This window comes from Trachemys scripta, chromosome 14, assembly GCF_013100865.1.
Source record: "Trachemys scripta elegans isolate TJP31775 chromosome 14, CAS_Tse_1.0, whole genome shotgun sequence".
NCBI lineage: Eukaryota > Metazoa > Chordata > Testudines > Emydidae > Trachemys > Trachemys scripta.
Genome location: NC_048311.1, coordinates 8,779,944 through 8,799,905, shown reverse-complemented (window position 1 = coordinate 8,799,905; position 19,962 = coordinate 8,779,944). Strand labels below are relative to the sequence as shown.

Below are 19,962 nucleotides of genomic sequence, written 5' to 3'. Positions count from 1 at the left end.
GCAATGTGTGGCCCCCAAGCCTCATTTAATACACACCACCAAAACCCTGAATTCAGTACAGAATTATTAGTTTCCTCATGGAGTTTTCTTTGATATTCATCATCATACTGTCTATGAAATGAGTAGGTGGTATCTCAATTTTACATGTGGGAAATTGAGGCAGAGAGAGATTAAGACCAAAATTGTTAGAAGTATCCACTAATTTCAGGTGCTCAACTTGAGACACCTAAGATCAGAGTTTTCAGAGTCCTTAGCATTATATAGCACTTGGGCAAATCTGTCCCTAAGGGCTCAAGATGGGCACCCGGAAAAAGAAACAATTAGTGGCCAGTTGTGAAAATGTTGGTTTAAACGACTTGCTAGCGCCACACAGGAACTGTGTGGCAGAGGCAGGGATAGAATCCAATTCTCCAGGGTTGCATTCAACATTCTTAACCAGCAAACCATTCTTTCTCTTCCTGAAGCCCCCTGCCTCATTCACCACACCCAGGAGCGCCGCCAGCTTTTCTGCCGCCCTAGGCGGCGGAAGGTGCCATCCCGAAATGCCGCCCCCCACAGAGGTGGCAGAAGGTCCCGCAGCTGAAATACTGCCGCGGACCCCCCCCCCAAATTGTAGTGCCCTAGGCAACCGCCTAGGTCGCCTAATGGGTTGCGCCGGCCCTGACCACACCACTTCCAATTTCTGCAACAAATGAGACAGGGGTCCTATGGACAACAGCCTCTTTCACTACACTACTCTGATTCATCCCCAGGGCAGAGCCATCCTGTGCACTGAATGAGGCAGGAAAAAAAAATGTGCTCATGTAATTAAAGGTGGCATGGGCAACCTTAATTCTGGAATTTCCTAGATTTAAGTGCTTGACTATATAACCATAATGTTCTTTTGCCATAGTTTTTTGTGTGTAATTTACTAGGTTTTTAAAAAGCAAACTGAAAAAACAAAATTCCATATTGTGGAGCTATACTGACATCCACATGGTTCATCAGCAGAAGGGTTCATAAAAAAAACCACTCTTTTGATAGGAAATTGTTTTTTTAACTAAATAATTTTTTTTGCAAAAATTGTCTGCTTTCCACAGAAATTATCGATGTTTTATCAGAAAAGAGAATGCCTGAAAACCAAAATATTTCAGATTTTGATATTTCAATGAAAGTCTGAATTTTCCTCAGAAAATTTAAATGAAAAGAACAAAAATGTTTTGTTGAAATTTCTCTCAGAAACAAAACCCTTTTTCTAACTGACTAATCAGCAGGTTTGGAATGTTTAGATCCACTACACAGACTGCTGCCACTTGAGCTAACAGCGTAACCGATACTTGTAGCAGGTTGTCATCCTCTATGTGGACCAGCCACTAGAGGTTGAGGAGACAAATGCTTTGCCAGTGGGTTTCACAGCTGTTTGCTGACATCAGAGGGATGTAGAGACTCAAGACTACTGGCTTCAGTTTCAGGATTTGGAGGGGAGTGGATCCTTCTGCTCCTCTGCTCCCTTTCTGTTTCTATCCACTTCTCCCAACTTGGCTCCTGCTACCCTTCCCTCAGCTTTTATCCACCCCAATTCTGCCCCCATCTGTTGCTATCCACCTCACCCCTGGCTCCTGTCCCTCTTCCTTCTTTCCTCCTATCCACTCTATCACCCTTCCCCCTAACAGTCTTGGGAGTATCTGCTCTCCCTTTTTGCAGCCTCCCCTGACCGTGGCATTTCCAGTGTGGGCTGCCCCAGTTGGGGACTGGTCCTGCTTTGAGCAGGGGGTTGGACTAGATGACCTCCTGAGGTCCCTTCCAACCCTGATATTCTATGATTCTATGATTTTATGCCTATAGGCAGTTTTTTGTGGTTAGCATAACTGACAAAATAGAGTGTAGGTGGGGATCCTGGGTCACATTTGCTTGCCTGCCCATCATGAGAGAACAAACAACTGACCTCAAGTTAATAGGTACACCTCATGTTTTTAACATTGTGACATTTTGATATAAAAGTGTTGGGATTGTTTGCAAATTTTGTTGCTAAGCAGTTAGATTGACACATAATTTATTGACATTAATTGTGTAGGTATTGGAAGCATAAATATAGCTTGCCGAATTTCCCATATGGAAAAAGATGGGCTGATGTTGCCTATGTCCATGTGAGCCAAACAACCTCGGGGTATAAAAGATTTAGAACTTTCCTTGATTCTTTGGGTACATCCAGTTCTAGAACATCACATTGCCTGATCTGGGACCAGTCTCCTGATGTGCTCCAGACTGTTTTCTTCTCTTTGTTTTCCATGGCGTCAAAGGGGGTGTAAGCAGTATGATACCTTTTTGTTTAACAGCAATTATTTTGTGCAATTACTTATCCTGTTTAATTATATTAATGAGTGGGAATGACTAAAGCATTTGTTTGGATCTGTTGTGAATCACACCAAAACCTGAAAACAATCTGTGTAACCCATTCTTGGGAGGAACCTGTGATAATCAACAAACTACATACAGTCAATAACAGTGAATTACACCTTTTTAACTGACCAGGTTACACAGTATTCAAATATGTGAGCAAATATTCACCATGTCCACTGAAGGTTGGACAAGAAGCAATCAGCTTAATCTGAAGCAAGGGGGATGTTGGTTAGATATCAGGAAAAACTTTCTAACTATAAGGATAGTTAAGTACTGGGATAGGCCTCCAAGGGAGGGTGTGGAATCTCTGTTTGTGACCCAAAAACCTCTTGATGCCAACTGGCAGGGGCACCAGGGTTACTGGGATCCCCTGGGTTGACCAAAAGAATGTCATGTAAGGTCTCTACTAAAAGCCTGTGTTACACTGGTCATCATAACCATTGTGAGATATATGTATGGAAGACATGTGAGGAGTTATGTATATATACTGAAAATTATGTTCTCTAGGCCTTGTAGTTAAAGGTAGATCATTCAGAGGTATTGTGTGCCTAATAACAGAAAACTCTTAGCATACTGCTAATGAAGCTTGCGGGGACTTCAGAAGGAAATTAATAGGAAAAGGTAACCAGTGGTGGGGGTACCCTGTTTAAAAGTGAAGATCAAAGGTCTGGGCTAGTATGTCTGGAGGTTCAGAGAGATACCGTGGCATCATTCAGTCTGTGAAGACAAGCTGCCAGCAGGATTGATTTTATGAACAGGGGATCTCAGCTGAACACTCTAGGAAAAGGACTTGGGGTAAGCTATCCTATAGAAGACAGGGGGATGTCCTGTGAGTTAAGTTTAGGCTCTGGAAATATGTGATGATTTTGTTTTATATGTAACCATTTGTTTACAATATTCTTAATTTCAATAACTTGAATCTGTTCTTTGATAAAAAACTTATTCTTGTTTTCACTATAAATATATCTAACTGCAGTTTGTGTTTAGCGGAGTGGTGATCCTAAGTTAAACTAGTATGCTCATGTGTACTTCTCCTTTGGGAGCAGTGAATCTGAAAGCTCTGTGAGTGTTCTATGGAACGGGGGCTGGGCATGCCCCCAGCCTGGGCTGGGCGGCGAACAGCAGAGGCTAACAGCGGGAGTTTGCCTGGGAGCTGTCCAAGAAGAGGTACGCTAAGTGCTGCATTAGGGGGGCTGTGTTGGTAAGTATCTGAGTGCCTGCTGCTGGGACAGTTGGTCAGTTTGACCGTGTGCTTGATTGCTTGCTTGTTTGTTTGAAAAGTGTGAATTGGGAGTGCTTTGTTCCAGGTGGGCCTTGAGTGGGCCTGACTGGTATATAAGGGCAGTCAGCAGCGAACCAGCTGAGCGGCGAACAGCAAAGGCTAACAGCGGGAGTTTGCCTGGGAGCTCGCTTGGGGAGAGCGCACTGAGGCTTTCATCTGCAGGTTCCCTGAGTAGATCCTGCAACAGTTGAGGAAGCTCTTAAGAGGACGGTGATATGGAAGGTGAGCGATCAGCTGTTGTAACCTGCACAGGTTGTGCCATGTTTGTCTTTCTTCCACAGGACAGAAGCGACTTTGTCTGTACAAAGTGCAAGCTGGTCTCCATGTTGGAAGAGAAGGTTCGAGGGCTGGAGAAACGAGTGTCGACTCTGCGTTGCATAAGGGAAAATGAAGATTTCCTGGACAGACGTCAGGAGATGCTTCTACGGCCACAATGTTCTGAAGATTCAGAGCAGGCGCAGCAGGGACAGAAGGATTGTGAGGAGGTTTGGCAGCATGTGACCTCCAGAAGGAGAAAGAGGAGCGTCCATGCACCAGCAATGGAGATACAGGTGAGCAATTGTTTCCATGTTCTCTCTACAGGTACTAATGCGGAGAGTGGACTAGATGACCCATCTGAGGGAAGGGAGCAGAAGGAGACTCCACCGATTGGAAGGCAAAAGATGCACTGTCCTAGGGATGGGGGTTCCACGACCACCACTCCCAAGAGGAGGAGGAGGGTGGTGGTGGTCGGGGACTCCCTCCTCAGGGGGACTGAGTCATCTATCTGCCGTCCCGACCGGGAAAACCGAGAGGTCTGCTGCTTGCCAGGAGCTAGGATACACGATGTGACGGAGAGACTGCCGAGACTCATCAAGCCCTCGGATCGCTACCCCTTCCTGCTTCTCCACGTGGGCACCAATGATACTGCCAAGAATGACCTTGAGCGGATCACTGCAGACTACGTGGCTCTGGGAAGAAGGATAAAGGAGTTTGAGGCGCAAGTGGTGTTCTCGTCCATCCTCCCTGTGCAAGGAAAAGGCCGGGGTAGAGACCGTCGAATCGTGGAAGTCAACGAATGGCTACGCAGGTGGTGTCGGAGAGAAGGCTTTGGATTCTTCGACCATGGGATGGTGTTCCAAGAAGTAGGAGTGCTAGGCAGAGACGGGCTCCACCTAACGAAGAAAGGGAAGAGCATCTTCGCCAGCAGGCTGGCTAACCTAGTGAGGAGGGCTAGGTTCACCGGGGGAAGGAGACCAAAGCCCTGAGGTAAGTGGGGAAATGGGATCCTGGGAGGAAGCACAAGCAGGAGAGTGCAAGAGGGGAGGACTCCTGTCTCATGCTGAGAAAGAGGGACGATCGATGAGTTATCTTAAGTGCCTATACACAAATGCAAGAAGCCTGGGAAACAAGCAGGGAGAACTGAAAGTCCTGGCACAGTCAGGGAACTATGATGTGATTGGAATAACAGAGACTTGGTGGGATAACTCACATGACTGGAGTACTGTCATGGACTGTTCAGGAAGGACAGGCAGGGCAGAAAAGGTGGGGGAGTTGCGTTGTATGTAAGAGAGGAGTATGACTGCTCAGAGCTCCGGTATGAAACTGCAGAAAAACCTGAGAGTCTCTGGATAAAGTTGAGAAGTGTGAGCAACAAGGGTGATGTCGTGGTTGGAGTCTGCTATAGACCACCAGACCAGGGGGATGAGGTGGACGAGGCTTTCTTCTGGCAACTAGCAGAAGTTGCTAGATTGCAGGCCCTGGTTCTCATGGGAGACTTTAATCACCCTGATATCTGCTGGGAGAGCAATACAGCGGTGCACAGGCAATCCAGGAAACTTTTGGATAGTGTAGGGGACAATTTCCTGGTGCAAGTGCTGGAGGAACCAACTAGGGGCAAAGCTTTTCTTGACCTGCTACTCACAAATAGGGAAGAACTAGTAGGGGAAGCAAAAGTGGATGGGAACCTGGGAGGCAGTGACCATGAGATGGTCGAGTTCAGGATCCTGACACAAGGAAGAAAGGAGAGCAGCAGAATACGGACCCTGGACTTCAGAAAAGCAGACTTTGACTCCCTCAGGGAACAGATGGGCAGGATCCCCTGGGAGAATAACATGAAGGACAAAGGGGTCCAGGAGAGCTGGCTGTATTTTAAAGAATCCTTATTGAGGTTGCAGGAACAAACCATCCCGATGTGTAGAAAAAATAGTAAATATGGCAGGTGACCAGCTTGGTTAAACAGTGAAATCCTTGCTGATCTTAAACGCAAAAAAGAAGCTTACAAGAAGTGGAAGATTGGACAAATGACCAGGGAGGAGTATAAAAATATTGCTCAGGCGTGCAGGAGTGAAATCAGGAAGGCCAAATCACACTTGGAGTTGCAGTTAGCAAGAGATGTTAAGAGTAACAAGAAGGGTTTCTTCAGGTATGTTAGCAACAAGAAGAAAATCAAGGAAAGTGTGGGCCCCTTACTGAATGAGGGAGGCAACCTAGTGACCGAGGATGTGGAAAAAGCTAATGTACTCAATGATTTTTTTGCCTCTGTCTTCACGCACAAGGTCAGCTCTCAGATTGCTGCACCGGGCAGTACAGCATGGAGAGAAGGTGACCAACCCTCTGTGGAGAAAGAAGTGGTTCGGGACTATTTAGAAAAACTGGATGTGCACAAGTCCATGGGGCCGGATGCGCTGCATCCGAGGGTGCTAAAGGAGTTGGCGGGTGAGATTGCAGAGCCATTAGCCATTATTTTTGAAAACTCATGGTGATCGGGGGAGGTCCCAGATGACTGGAAAAAGGCTAATGTAGTGCCCATCTTTAAAAAAGGGAAGAAGGAGGATCGGGGGAACTACAGGCCAGTCAGCCTCACCTCAGTCCCTGGAAAAATCATGGAGCAGGTCCTCAAGGAATCAATTATGAAACATTTAGAGGAGAGGAAAGTGATCAGGAACAGTCAGCATGGATTCACCAAGGGGAAGTTGTGCCTGACTAACCTAATTGCCTTCTATGATGAGATAACTGGCTCTGTGGATGAGGGGAAAGCAGTGGATGTGTTATTCCTTGACTTTAGCAAAGCTTTTGATACGGTCTCCCACAGTATTCTTGCCACCAAGTTAAAGAAGTATGGGCTGGATGAATGGACTGTAAGGTGGATAGAAAGCTGGCTAGATCGTCAGGCTCAACGGGTAGTGATCAATGGCTCCATGTCTAGCTGGCAGCCGGTTTCAAGCGGAGTGCCCCAAGGGTCGGTCCTGGGGCCGGTTTTCTTTAATATCTTTATTAATGATCTGGAGGATGGTGTGGACTGCACTCTCAGCAAGTTTGCAGATGACACTAAACTAGGAGGTGTGGTAGATACACTAGAGGGTAGGAATCGGATACAGAGGGATCTAGACAAATTAGAGGATTGGGCCGAAAAAAACCTGACGAGGTTCAACAAGGACAAGTGCAGAGTCCTGCACTTAGGACGGAAGAATCCCATGCACTGCTACAGACTAGGGACCGAATGGCTAGGTAGCAGTTCTGCAGAAAAGGACCTAGGGGTCACAGTGGACAAGAAGCTGGATATGAGTCAACAGTGTGCTCTTGTTGCCAAGAAGGCTAACGGCATTTTGGGCTGTATAAGTAGGGGCATTGCCAGCAGATCGAGGAACGTGTGATCGTTCCCCTTTATTCAACATTGGTGAGGCCTCATCTGGAATACTGTGTCCAGTTTTGGCCCCACACTACAAGAAGGATGTGGAAAAATTGGAAAGAGTCCAGCGGAGGGCAACAAAAAGGATTAGGGGTCTGGAGCACATGACTTATGAGGAGAGGCTGAGGGAACTGGGATTGTTTAGTCTCCAGAAGAGAAGAATGAGGGGGGATTTGATAGCAGCCTTCAACTACCTGAAGGGGGGTTCCAAAGAGGATGGAGCTCGGCTGTTCTCAGTGGTGGCAGATGACAGAACAAGGAGCAATGTTCTCAAGTTGCAGTGGGGGAGGTCCAGGTTGAATATCAGGAAAAACTATTTCACTAGGTGGGTGGTGAAACACTGGAATGCGTTACCTAGGGAGGTGGTGGAGTCTCCTTCCTTGGAGGTTTTTAAGGCCTGGCTTGACAAAGCCCTGGCTGGGATGATTTAGCTGGGAATTGGTCCTGCTTTGAGCAGGGGGTTGGACTAGATGATCTCTTGAGGTCCCTTCCAACTCTGATATTCTATGATTCTATGCCAGAGGGACACCTGGAGAACTCGGGGATTGGTATATGCCTGTTGCTAACGTGTACAGAGCGAGCGAGGCATGGGGAGGTCGGGGAGGCAGTGCTTGTGTTGCCAGATCCTGGTGGAGTCAGGGAGCTGATCCACAGCAGGCGCAGATAAAGCTACCTTACACTAACGGCAGGTGATGTTCAGGTGCCTCACAACCCTGGGTACACCAGGGAAACATCATGGTGGCAGAGTCAGCAGGACTTACACCCAGTTAGCTGGTTAGCTAAGGATCACACTCTAGGCACTTATGTACCAATAATATAGATACTGAGAGATTCTCAAGTGAGGAGGTTGGGAACAGATAAAAAAGGGTACAATTTATTGTTTTCTGTTTATTTTGAGTAAGGAAATATAGCAGCAAGAAAGGCAGGATGAGCATGGAGGCATATCCTAGGTACACCAAGAATAAATTTGAAGAGTTGGGTTCAGAGCACTGCTTATTTGCTGCCAGAAAAAATGTGGAAGGGTTAAAAGCCCCACTTGTTGACTCTGACAAGCAACAAGAAGGGCAGCTGAATTCCTCTAAAGACTAAGAAAAGTCCTAAAGACTTAGAAAACCAGCCTGGCACCATTCTCAGTGAGACAGCTATTAAGTTAGAGCTGTCCAGGTCGGAGGTAGCAAAGGTGCAGAAGGAACAAGAAGTCCAGATGTGGGCAGCCAAAGAGGAGTGGGAGGCAGAAAAGCAAAAGCAGGAGACAGAAGAAGCAGCCCTAGAAGCATCCCACCAAAGAGCACCAGAGCTAGAAGACAAAAAGCATGAAGCCTAAGAAGCAGAAGGCCAAGAAAAAGAGAGAGATTCAGCATTCCCTAAGCATGTTGGACTTACAAAAACAAACCCTTCAACCCAGGGGTAATCCCCCACAGGGATCACACAGCTGGAGGAGCTGTGTCTGTGTTACAGGGAGACAGATTGCAATGAGGAATATTTAACCTCTGTTGAAAGAATATGAATGGTACATAAAATCTCTGATAAGCAGAGAATGACTGCCCTATTGTGAGGAATCAAGATCTGCAGGAAAGCCAGCCTCTGGGCAACCTAACGAGTGCAGCTAGCCTGTAGTAGGCTGTTCATTTGGCTACACCACATGATTGGTTGGAACAGTCAGCAGACTGGCTCTTTAGCCCAGCAGTTCAGTGGCTGCTCAAAGCATTTGCCAATGGCTGAAATAGCTCCTGCTCCTGCTTGTTCCTAATCCTGCTTCATCCTTGTTCCGGCGTTGGATCCAGCCATGCTCCTGACTTGAATCCAGCCCTCACTCCAGGTAGCCCAGTTCTGATCCTTGTCTCTGATTCCTGACTTCAGACTTCAACTCTGACCCTTGTCCCTGGTCTCTGACTCTGGTTCTGGCCCTGGGCTTTGATTCTGGCTCCTGACTCTGGCTCTGACCCTTGGCTTGGCATTTGGTCTCTGACACCAATTCTGACCCTGGGATCTGATTCCTGGCTACCAACTTCTGTTCTAATGACTAGGCCTGGCACCTACTCTGACCACTGTCCCCATCCCGGTTACTGATAGTTTGAACAACCCAACTGTGACAGAATGTACCCCTGCGTCCACATCCTATACACTATTGTAATAATCTTTATACAAAGTATGTCTTGTGAGGTATCATTTGAAAACTCATAGTTTTCTGGTCATTATTGTCCTGATAAAATGTGTGTGGCAACATTGTAAGTTAAGTTACAAGATTCCGCTGTATGGTGTTATTAACTCGTGTTCCAAACTGAGATGGGCAAACAGGTTTGTCTGATTTCAGAGTGGTAGCCGTGTTAGTCTGTATCAGCAAAAAGAACGAGGAGTACTTGTGGCACCTTAGAGACTATCAAAGTTATTTAAGCATAAGCTTTCGTGGGCTAAAACCCACTTCATCGGATGCATGCAGTGGAAGATACAGTAGGAAAATATATATACACAGAGAACATGAAAAAATGGGTGTTGCCATACCAACTGTAACAAGGGTAATTAATTAAGGTGAGCTATTAGGTGAGCTATTATCAGCAGAAGAAAAAAAACTTTTGTAGTGATAATGAGGACGGCCCATTTCCAACTGTTGACAAGAAGGTATGAGTAACGGGGGGGGAGGGAGGGGGATAGAATTAGCATGGGAAAACAGTTTTACTTTGTGTAATGACCCATCCACTCCCAGTCTTTATTCAAGCCTAATTTAATGGTGTTTAGTTTGCAAATTAATTCCAATTCTGCAGTTTCTCGTTGGAGTCTGGTTTTGAAGTTTTTTGTTGGAGTATTGTGACTTTGAGATCTGTAACTGAGTGACCAGCGAGGTTGAAGTGTTCTCCGATTGGTTTTTGAATGTTATAATTCTTGACATCTGATTTGTGTCCATTTATTATTTTGCATAGAGACTGTCCGGTTTGGGTAATGTACATGGCAGAGGGGCATTGCTGGCACATGATGGCATTTTAGCTTTATTTTCTCATAAACTTTTCTGACTTTTAAGCACATCCTAATAAGCACAGCTGGCTAGTAATAGGCTGTCTAATTTGCCACACTGTGTGATTGGTTGGAAGGAAAGGTCAGCAGATTGGCTCTTAAGCGCAGCAGCAATTAAGCATCTGGTCAAAGCATTTGCCTATGGCTGTGATAACTCCTGCACTTGCTTGTTCCAGCCCTAACCCTGCCTTGCCTCACTCCAGGTAACCTAGTTCTGATCTTTGGCTCTGACCCTTGGGTCTGGTGTCCGGCCTCTGATTTTGGGTCTGACCCTGCGCTCCAATTCCTGGCTACGAACACCTGCTCTGACCACTAGGCCTGACACATGCTCTAGCCACTAGGCATGATTGCCCATGTCCCAGTCACTGACACCTACTCTCCAAATTTACTGGTAAAACTTTACAAGTATTTAATGATATGGATATTAGTGAGTCTATGAAATATGTTCAATTCAAGGAGAATGCATCAAAAAGGTTTCAAATTACTCCAGAGGCATATTGCTTCAAATTCAGAAACCTCAAAAAAGTTGATAAATTAGCTCATGGGGAATGTGTGCATAAGATGGTGGATTATTTAAGAAAATAGATAAAAAGTAAGGGGGCAGAATCTCATGGCAAGTTAGTAGATCTAATTGCTCAGGAGCAGTTCTTTGAGGTCATAGAATAGAATTATAGAACCATAGGGTTAGAAGGGACTGCAGAGGTCATCTGGTTTAACCTCCTGCCATGATGCAGGATTTGTTGTGTCTAAATCATCCAAGACAGATGGCTATCCAGCCTCTTTTTGGAAACCTCCAGTGAAGGAGCTTCCATGACTTCCTTAGGCATCTGTTCCATTGTCCTATTGTTCTTAAAGTTAGGAAGTTTTTCATCTAAAACTGCTGTGCTGTAGTTTGAACCAATGCTGCCCTGTGTGGCAAGAGAGAACAACTTTTTTTCATCTTTTTTATGGCAGCTTTTCAAGTATTTGAAGATGGCTATCATGTCCCCCCGTGATGGGGTGTACAAACCCAACACTAAGCAACAAGGGGTTAAGGGATTATTTTGGGATCAGCCAGCCCCACCCTGCCACACCTGCAGCAAATGCTCCACCTGATGGAGGAATTAAAAAGCAGGGAATTAGCTCATTTGGGTGATAGAGTAGGAGGTGAGCAGGCCTGTAGCCCACAGCTCCAGCAGAGAAGAGGGAAGCCTAAGACTCTGCCATAGCTGCCTAAAGGGACCCTCCCTGGAGACAACCAGAGAGGGAGGTATCCTATGGACCTCAGACATTGGTGACCCCCACTTACTTATTGTGGTTTGGGTTTTCCCAACAGGGAAAAGCCTGGGACTAAGCTGACCCTGGGGGAGAGGGGTGGACAGAGGAAGAGGCCCACCGAGGACAGCTTTAAGCAGCCTTAGTTGCTAGACTACTGGTAGCCCAAAGGGCCCTGGGTCAGAGCCCGGTGGAGTGGCAAGGCCTGGATTCCCTTCCCCACAACCAACTTGGCAGTCAGGAGTTGCAGCCATGACCATTAGGCCATACTCCCCAAGTGAGGACCATTTACACCCCCCCCCTTTATCTTCTCTTTTTCAACACCCAATTCCTTCTGTGTTTGCTCATATGGCTTGCATTCCATCCCTTTGATCATCTTTGTCATTCATCTCTGGATCCTTTCAAGTTTCTCTACCTCCTTTCTATACATTGGTGACCAAAACTGGACACAGTACTCCAGCTGAGGTCTAACCAGCACAGAGTAAAGTAGTACTATCACCTCCCTTGACTTTCATGCTATGACTCTGTTAATACAACCCAATATTGTATTTTCTTTTTTTTTTTTTGCAGCAGCAGCATTGCATTGTTGACTCATTGTCTTCTCTGAGGAAGTGAGAGCTGCTGTATTAGAGAAAACTCCAGAATCAGTGGAAGCAGTTGCAGAAGTGGCTGGCTTGTACATACAAGTGAGACTATTTAGGGACCATAAGTCCTAAAGGGAAGGGCAAAAACCTGGGGGGTCCTGATTCATTCCTAGAAAAAAGGATGGAGGGGAGAGCAGTAAATCCACACCACACCAGTACCACTCTCCCCCTAATTACTGGATCCAACCCAAGAGGAAGGCGCAAGAAAGTGTTACTTATATGAGTCCCTTGATCACATGAAAAGGCAGTGCCCTACGTAAGGGGATCCAAATTCACTCATTGATCTGTGCAGGTTAATGCAGCTACCTTTAGGCAGAGACTTCAGTGGTGGCAGAAAGAGTTCTGGGTAGCTTTATCAGGTGAGACAGACAAGGAATTTATTAAAAAGGCCCAGGTACACAGTAAACTGTGCCTAGTGTGGTGAGACACTGGTACTCAGATTTTCCTGGTCAGGAGAATGACATGGTTCCCAGGGGAGGAGGTAAAACCACTAGCTTCAGGACCATGTAAACCAGGGTGCCTCTGGCCTGCATCAAACCAGAGTGAGGAGGTCTAAGCAGCACTTTTAAAGTGGGAGCATTTAGGAATTTACCAGCTGATGTGTTGGTTGGAAATGACATAATATCATTGCCTAAAGCTGTTAACATTGTGACCTGTAGCTAAAGAGAATATGCCCCTGAGTTTACAGTGGTAATCTCTGACAAGGGAAAGGCAGATGATGGGGGAGGAGAAGCTTCTACCCCCTTATTAGCAGAAAATAGCAATGTGCCTTAAAGGAAAGGGGAGGAGGAATCTTCCCCCACCTGTAACAGCTCTCCAGGCAAGCCAGAGCTGAACAGTTTGCTGCAGAGAAAAATGCAGTCCCCTCTCTAGATAGCATAAGGGAAATCGTTCACAGTAAGGCCCCAGATACAGTGAACAGGGGAAGGTTCTTTATAGAAGAGGGTAGGCTGTGCCAGAAGGAAATCCTGGGGAACCCTGCAAACAATTTTGATTGTGCCCTCAAAACATTGTGTGGAGTTAATTTCATTAGCCTATGAGTGTGCTTTTGCACATCATTTGGGAATAGAGGACATATAAAATGTTAAAGAAAAAGTTGTATTGGACCAATATTCAAAATCAGATAAAGGAATACTGCCGGACTTCTGACTCATGTCAGAAGCAGAGAAAAGCCTGTACAGCACTGCAAGGCTCCCTTGCACCTACTGTCAACAATCAAAGAAGAATTTTGGGGATGGCCATGGATATTATAGGACTGTTAACTCATCCAACCGAAGGGGTAAATAAATATTTATTAGTCATGGTGGATTTTCCCACCAGGTACCCAGAGGCAGTGCCCTGTATAATGTAGAGGCCAAAGCAATGGCTATGTCACTGTTCTCTCAATTTAACAGAGTAGGTTTCCCAAGAGATTTTGTCATATTGTGGGTCAAACTTCGTATCCCATCTATTTAGTGAGTTATGGAAGCAATTAAAATCCACCCCATATCATCCAGGGATTAACAGTTTAGTTGAGAGGTTCAATGGGACTCTAAAATCTATGTTAAAAATGTATGTCAACAGAAAGGAGAGTGACAGATGTAATGTTACCCTTACTTGTTATTACCTATTTGCTTATTGGGCGGAGCCTCAAGATGCCACAGGGTTTGCCCCATTTGACCTCGTGTATGGTAGAAAAATCAGAGGGACACTAGATCTCAGAGACTCCTGGGAGGGTGGCATTGAGGCAGAGAGGGAACCAGTGGTTGCAAATGTTAGGGAAGATTTAAAAACTATGATGGGAATACTCACAAAAACTAAGTAGCTCTGAAAGAATGGTGTGACCACAGTACTTGGGACTGATCATTTGATGTGGGAGATTTGGGGCTGTTGTTACTTCTTGTAAAAATGTACAAAATGCAAAACTCATGGGAGGCTCCTTTTGAGGTCATGGAAAGGGTTAATGTTGCTACCTACGATATACAAAGGGCCTACAGCAAGGTTATTCCATAGACTGTGAATGTAAACAGATTTTAACTAGAAATGTATCTAAGTGCTGTGCATTAAGTGGAGTGGCTATCCTGAGTTAAAACTAATAAGCTGGTGTGTACTATTTCTTTGGGGATAGCAAAGCTGATACTTCCGAGTCTTCAGTGGATCAGGGGGTGGGCAGTCCAGAAGGAGACTTTGATGATTCAGGGGTTGATGTGTGCCTATTGCTAATCTATACAGAGAAAGCAAGGCCTGTGGAGGCCTGGAAGGTAATGCTTGTGTATTGTTGCCATCACTGAAGGCTTTTAGGAACAAATTAGACAAACACCTGTCAGGGATGGTCTAGATTTACTTGGTCCTTCCTCAGCACAGGGAGATGATCTCTCTAGGTTCTTTCCAGCCCTACATTTCTATGATTCTATGAGCCCAGGTCTAGGGGACAGGCCCATGGAGCAGCTGGAGTGTTGTGTTTCCTGTGAGCCTGCATTGCACATAAGGATTGGCTACAGCCCAAAGGGAAGGAGGTGCCTTTTTGTGTGACTAAGGTGCAGACAGGGGTGTCTGCACCAAGTGGGATGCTCTACTGAAATCAATTTGCCAGTACCGCCCTAACATCTTGCTTCTGCAAAGTTAGTGATGAATTCATAGAAAGAAAAACCCTCAGACCAAATAAACAATGAAACAAAAAACAACTGATTTCACTGACTCTTCAAGTGCACATGTCCTGTTGGACATTAGTGTTTGTAGTACTTGTCCCTTCCTCCATTTCTGTGTTTATTACACTCACTCCATGTTGTAGATTCTTTGGGGCAGGGACTGTGTCTTTACATCAAGTGACCACTGCACTTTGGTTCTCATTATCATCTGAGCCAGAATATAATTTCTTGGAAAGATAAAAATAGACAACCACATCTGTATAATATATAAACAAAAGATAAAATAATCCTTACTGTAATGGAAAGTAACATTGGCCCTCGGATGATCCACCAGATTCCCATATGGTTATTTGTATCCCAGCACCTAAGGATTAATTTAAAATATAATTATATTAGATTCCTAGAAACAAGTTAATTTAGATTTTAAAAAATCACATTAAAATGTTAAAGGGTTAATTGTTTTTTATTTATTTGCTATTCCTTAGAAACAATAGAATGAAACCACAAGATGATAAGAACAGCCATACTGGATCAGACCAAAGTTCCATCTACCCCAATATCCTGACTTCTGACAGTGGCCAATTCCAGGTGCCCCAGAGGGAATGAAGAGAACAGGTAATCATCAAGTCATCCATCCTCTATCGCCCATTCCCAGCTTCTCGCAAACAAGGCTAGGGACACCATTCCTGCCCGTCCTGGCTATTAGCCATTGATGGACCTATCCTCCATGAATTTATCTAGTTCTTTTTTGAACCATGTTATACTCTTGTCCTTCACAACATCCTCTGGCAAAGAGTTCCACAGGTTGATTGTGCGTTGTATAGAAAAAATACTTTTGTTTGTTTTAAACCTGCTGCCTATTAATTTTATTTGGTGACCCCTAGTTCTTGTGTTATGAGAAGGAGTAAATAACACTTCCTTATTTACTTCACACCAGTCATGATTTTATAGACCTCTATCATATCCCCCCTTAGCTGTCTTTTTTCCAAGCTGAAAAGTCCCAGTCTTATTAATCTCTCCTCATATGGCAGATGCTCCATGCCCTTAATCATTTTTATTGCCCTTTTCTGAATGTTTTCCAATTCTAATATATCTTTTTTGAGCTGGGGCAATCACATCTGCATGCACTATTCAAGATGTGGGCGTACCATGTATTTATATAGATGCAATATGATATTTTCTCTCTTATTATCTATCCCTTTCTTAATGGTTCCCAACATTCTGTTAGCTTTTTTGACTGCCGCTGCACATTGAGTGGATGTTTTCAGAGAACTATCCACAATGACTCCAAGATCTTTCTTGAGTGGTAACAGCTAATTTAGACACCATTTTATATGTATAGTTGGGATTATGTTTTCCAATGTGCATTACTTCGCATTTATCAACACTGAATTTCATCTGCCATTTTGTTGCCCAGTCACCCAGTTTTGAGAGATCCTTTTGTAGCTCTTCACTTGGAATTAACTATCTTGAGTAGTTTTGTATCATCGGCAAATTTTGTCACCTCACTGTTTACCCCTTTTTCCAGATCATTTCTGAATGATAAATAGGACTGGGCCCAGTACAGACCCCTGGGGGACACCACTATTTATCTATCTCCATTCTGAAAACTGACCATTTATACCTGCCCTTTGTTTCCTATTCTTTAACCAGTTGGCAATCCATGAGAGGACCTTCCCTTGTTGGGCTGAATTTTTGTCAGCCTTCAGTGTGAGGAAAGATCTGGAATAAAAGCCTTTTCCTCCCTACCGGAACTTCCTCCATAGCCCTTTTCTTCAGAAGAGAACCCACTTCCTCCATGAGCAGTGTCACAGGACAGAGGATCACTGAAGGATTATTGGAAGGGGGTTTGTAGGCAACACAGACTAGAACTGAATACTGCAACCATTCTCAATAACATCAGCTCCCTTCCCAAGTCAGTGGTTATTCCACAACATGTCACCAGGAAACAGAACATCCAGATGGTCTCCAAAGGGCAGGGAATTCGAAGGGGAAGAGAGGGAAGCAAAATGAAAGACTGGTGCTGTCAGGTCACTCCATCAAACCTGAGGTCTACCACTGATGACAATGGCTGACTTCCTGAGAAACTATATCTCTGATGACCTCCCTTGTTGTTTTGTTGCTTATTACACTCTAGATGAGACTGAGATTGAGGCTTCTAGTAATAAAAAGAATCCATGGCAGCTAAGGAATAAGGGATACTGGCACTGGTACCTGAAGGATGAAGGAAAGTTGGATCTCTCCTTTTGTGCACAGGAAGGTGGCAAATGTCATAAGGACTGTATGGATCTTTTTTTCCCTCAGTCTTTTCAGGACTTTTTGGTTTTGGCAGTGAATATCACATCCCCATCAAAGGGAAGATTTTTGGCCTTTGATTGTGCCTCCAAGAAGAGAGCCCATGAACTGATGCCCATTGACACAACTCTCGCTGCTCTGTCATGAGTCAGAAAGATCATTGATCCACCTTGCTGATTGCCTTTTGTTCCTCTGGGAAAGAACCCAGCAAAGGAATGACCCATTCCAATAAGGTAGGAATATACCTGGCCACAATGTACTTTGTAGATCCCAAAAGTCCCAGATCCTTCCTGATCTCATCTACAGGTCTGGAATGGGAAACTTTCAGATCCCTTGTTTATTTCAGAGCCACTGAAACTATGGGTTTGGAACAGCTGTGAGGAAAAAATATTGGCATTCCCGGTGGGGTACCTGATATAAACTTTACCAAAAGTCCTTGACTAGTTGCAGTAGTCTCTCATTAACTGGGAGAAATATTTGCCCTCACTAGATTGCAGGAAGTGTATTGAATGGCATGTCATAGACACATCTACTTTAAGGCCAGAAGGGACTATCACAGTCATCTAGTCTGACTTCCTGCACATCGCAGGCCATAGAACCTCATCCTGTAATGGACTCATAGCCTCGTGCTGAGTTACTGAAATCCTCAAATCTTGATTTAAAGATTTCAAGTGACAGTAAATCCACCATTTACTCTAGTTCAAACCAGCAAGTGAACCATGCCCCATGCTGCAGAGGAAGGCAAATCCCACACCCAGGTCTCTGCCAGTCTGACCTGGGGGACAATTCCTTCCCAAATACAAATATGGTGATTATTTAGACCTGGAGCATGTGGGTGAGACCCACCAGCCAGACACCTGGGAAAGAATTCTCTGTAATAGTTCAGATGGGGAGGGATCTGAGGCCTGGTCCACACTAACCCCCCACTTCGAACTAAGGTACGCAAATTCCTAAGTTATTAACGTAGCTGAATTCGAAGTACCTTAGTTCGAACTTACCGCGGGTCCAGACGTGGCAGGCAGGCTCCCCCGTCGATGCCGCGTACTCCTCTCGCCGAGCTGGAGTACCGGCGTCGACGGTGAGCACTTCTGGGATCGATCCCAGAAGATGAATTGCTTACGGCCGGACCAGGAAGTAAGTGTAGACCTGCCCTGAGTTATCAACAGTTCTAACCACAGAGGCAACAATTATACACAGTAGTTCCTGGAAATGTCTAAAGTTATTAGGAAGACACAGTATAGACACCAGGGCTATCCTCAGCTGAGGAGAAGGACGCTGAGGTGGCCTGGCAAGTGAGAGGAGATTCTGCATCATGATGTGACATAGGTGTTGTTGAGGTGGCCTGGTCACTGAGTGCATTCTGCATCATCTGCTGTTCTAAGATCATCTGGCTGAAAGCAGATCCTCCATGGTTGATCTAGGCAGAGATGGTTTTGGAGGAACGGAGTGCTTGTCTGGAGGGGTCCTTGGCAGAGAGAGGAGTGAACCTGAGTTGAGACAGCAATGTTGCTGGGAACATGTGGTAAGGAATTCATGTTGAACCAAATCTAGCTTGTTAAATTTAGCTACTAGAAAGTGTTTTATTTTTATTTCTCTTGTAATAATAATATATGGAGACATACCTATCTCATAGAACTGGAAGGGACCCTGAAAGGTCATTGAGTCTAGCCCCCTGCCTTCACTAGCAGGATCATGTACTGATTTTGCCCCAGATCCCTAAGTGGCCCCCTCAAGGATGGAGCTCATAAACCTGGGTTTAGCAGGCCAATGCTCAAACCACTGAACTATTCCCCCCCCCTGTTTCTGACTTCAATGCCTTATACTTGTACACACTTAAAATCTCTCTCTCTAGTTAAATAAACTTGTCTTATGTTTAATATAAAGTAATCCAGTGTTTGTGTTTAAACTGGACTGTTTAACTCCATTTAAAGTAACAAATTGTTGAATATTGACCCCTTACAGGTCAATATCTGAACTGCCCAGGAGAGGGCTGGACAGTGCAGACCACATGAAAATTTGGGATTGGGAGTGTGGTGAGGCCACCTTGCCCACATGGACAAAACTCTTGATCATCTCTCACCTTGACTACTGCAAGCTCCATCTTCCTGTCCTTGAAGTTGGGAAATGCCCACAGCCAGCCTTTCGGTAGGGACAAAGGAGCACCCATCGCCAGCCAGATGGGTGTTGATGGCCTATCAAGAAAGAATCCACTATCCCAGAGGCTCCTTAAAGAAGGCACATATGCAATGGAGACTGCTTGACCAATGGGGAATGCCTGACCCCCATGTGACAGCAAGGATCTTTCTAGCAGCTAGAAGAAGTTATAAAAAGGGAGACAATAACATCATCTCTTGGCCTCTCCCTTTCCTACCCCTCGCCATCTCAACACCTGGAAGAACACCTGGAAGGAAAAGACTTTGAATGAGGGACTTTGGTCCCAGGCTGGAGAGGGGTCTAGCCTGTATATTGAGGAACTGTAAGCTGACTGTAACATCTGTTAGGGTGAGAAACTGTTTGATTCAAATTTTGCTTAGTCTGTTTAAGTTAGAATTTAGACTGCAAATTTCTTCTATTTCTTACGTAACCAACTCTGATCTCTATGCCTGCTACTTATAATCACTTAAAATCTATCTTTCTGTAGTTAGTGAATCTGTTTTATATTTTACCTAAACCAGTGTGGTTTTGGTTGAAGGGCTTGGGAAATCCCAGCTCAGATTACAAAGGCTGGTGTATGTCCGTTTCACACTGAGGGAGTGGTGAACTACATAATGAACTTGCACGGCCCAAGGGAGCCTTGAGCAG

At 45.0% G+C, this 19,962-nt stretch overlaps 1 protein-coding gene across 1 annotated transcript in view; it reads right to left on the bottom strand.

The window, feature by feature from the left end:
* Window positions 1–19,962, bottom strand: part of GLP2R (glucagon like peptide 2 receptor) — a 121,201-nt gene that overhangs the window by 25,159 nt on the left and 76,080 nt on the right. Inside the window, exon 9 of the mRNA XM_034790523.1 lies at window positions 15,160–15,229. Within this exon, the coding sequence (XP_034646414.1) occupies window positions 15,160–15,229 (70 nt within the window). The remainder of the gene's footprint in view (window positions 1–15,159; window positions 15,230–19,962) is intronic.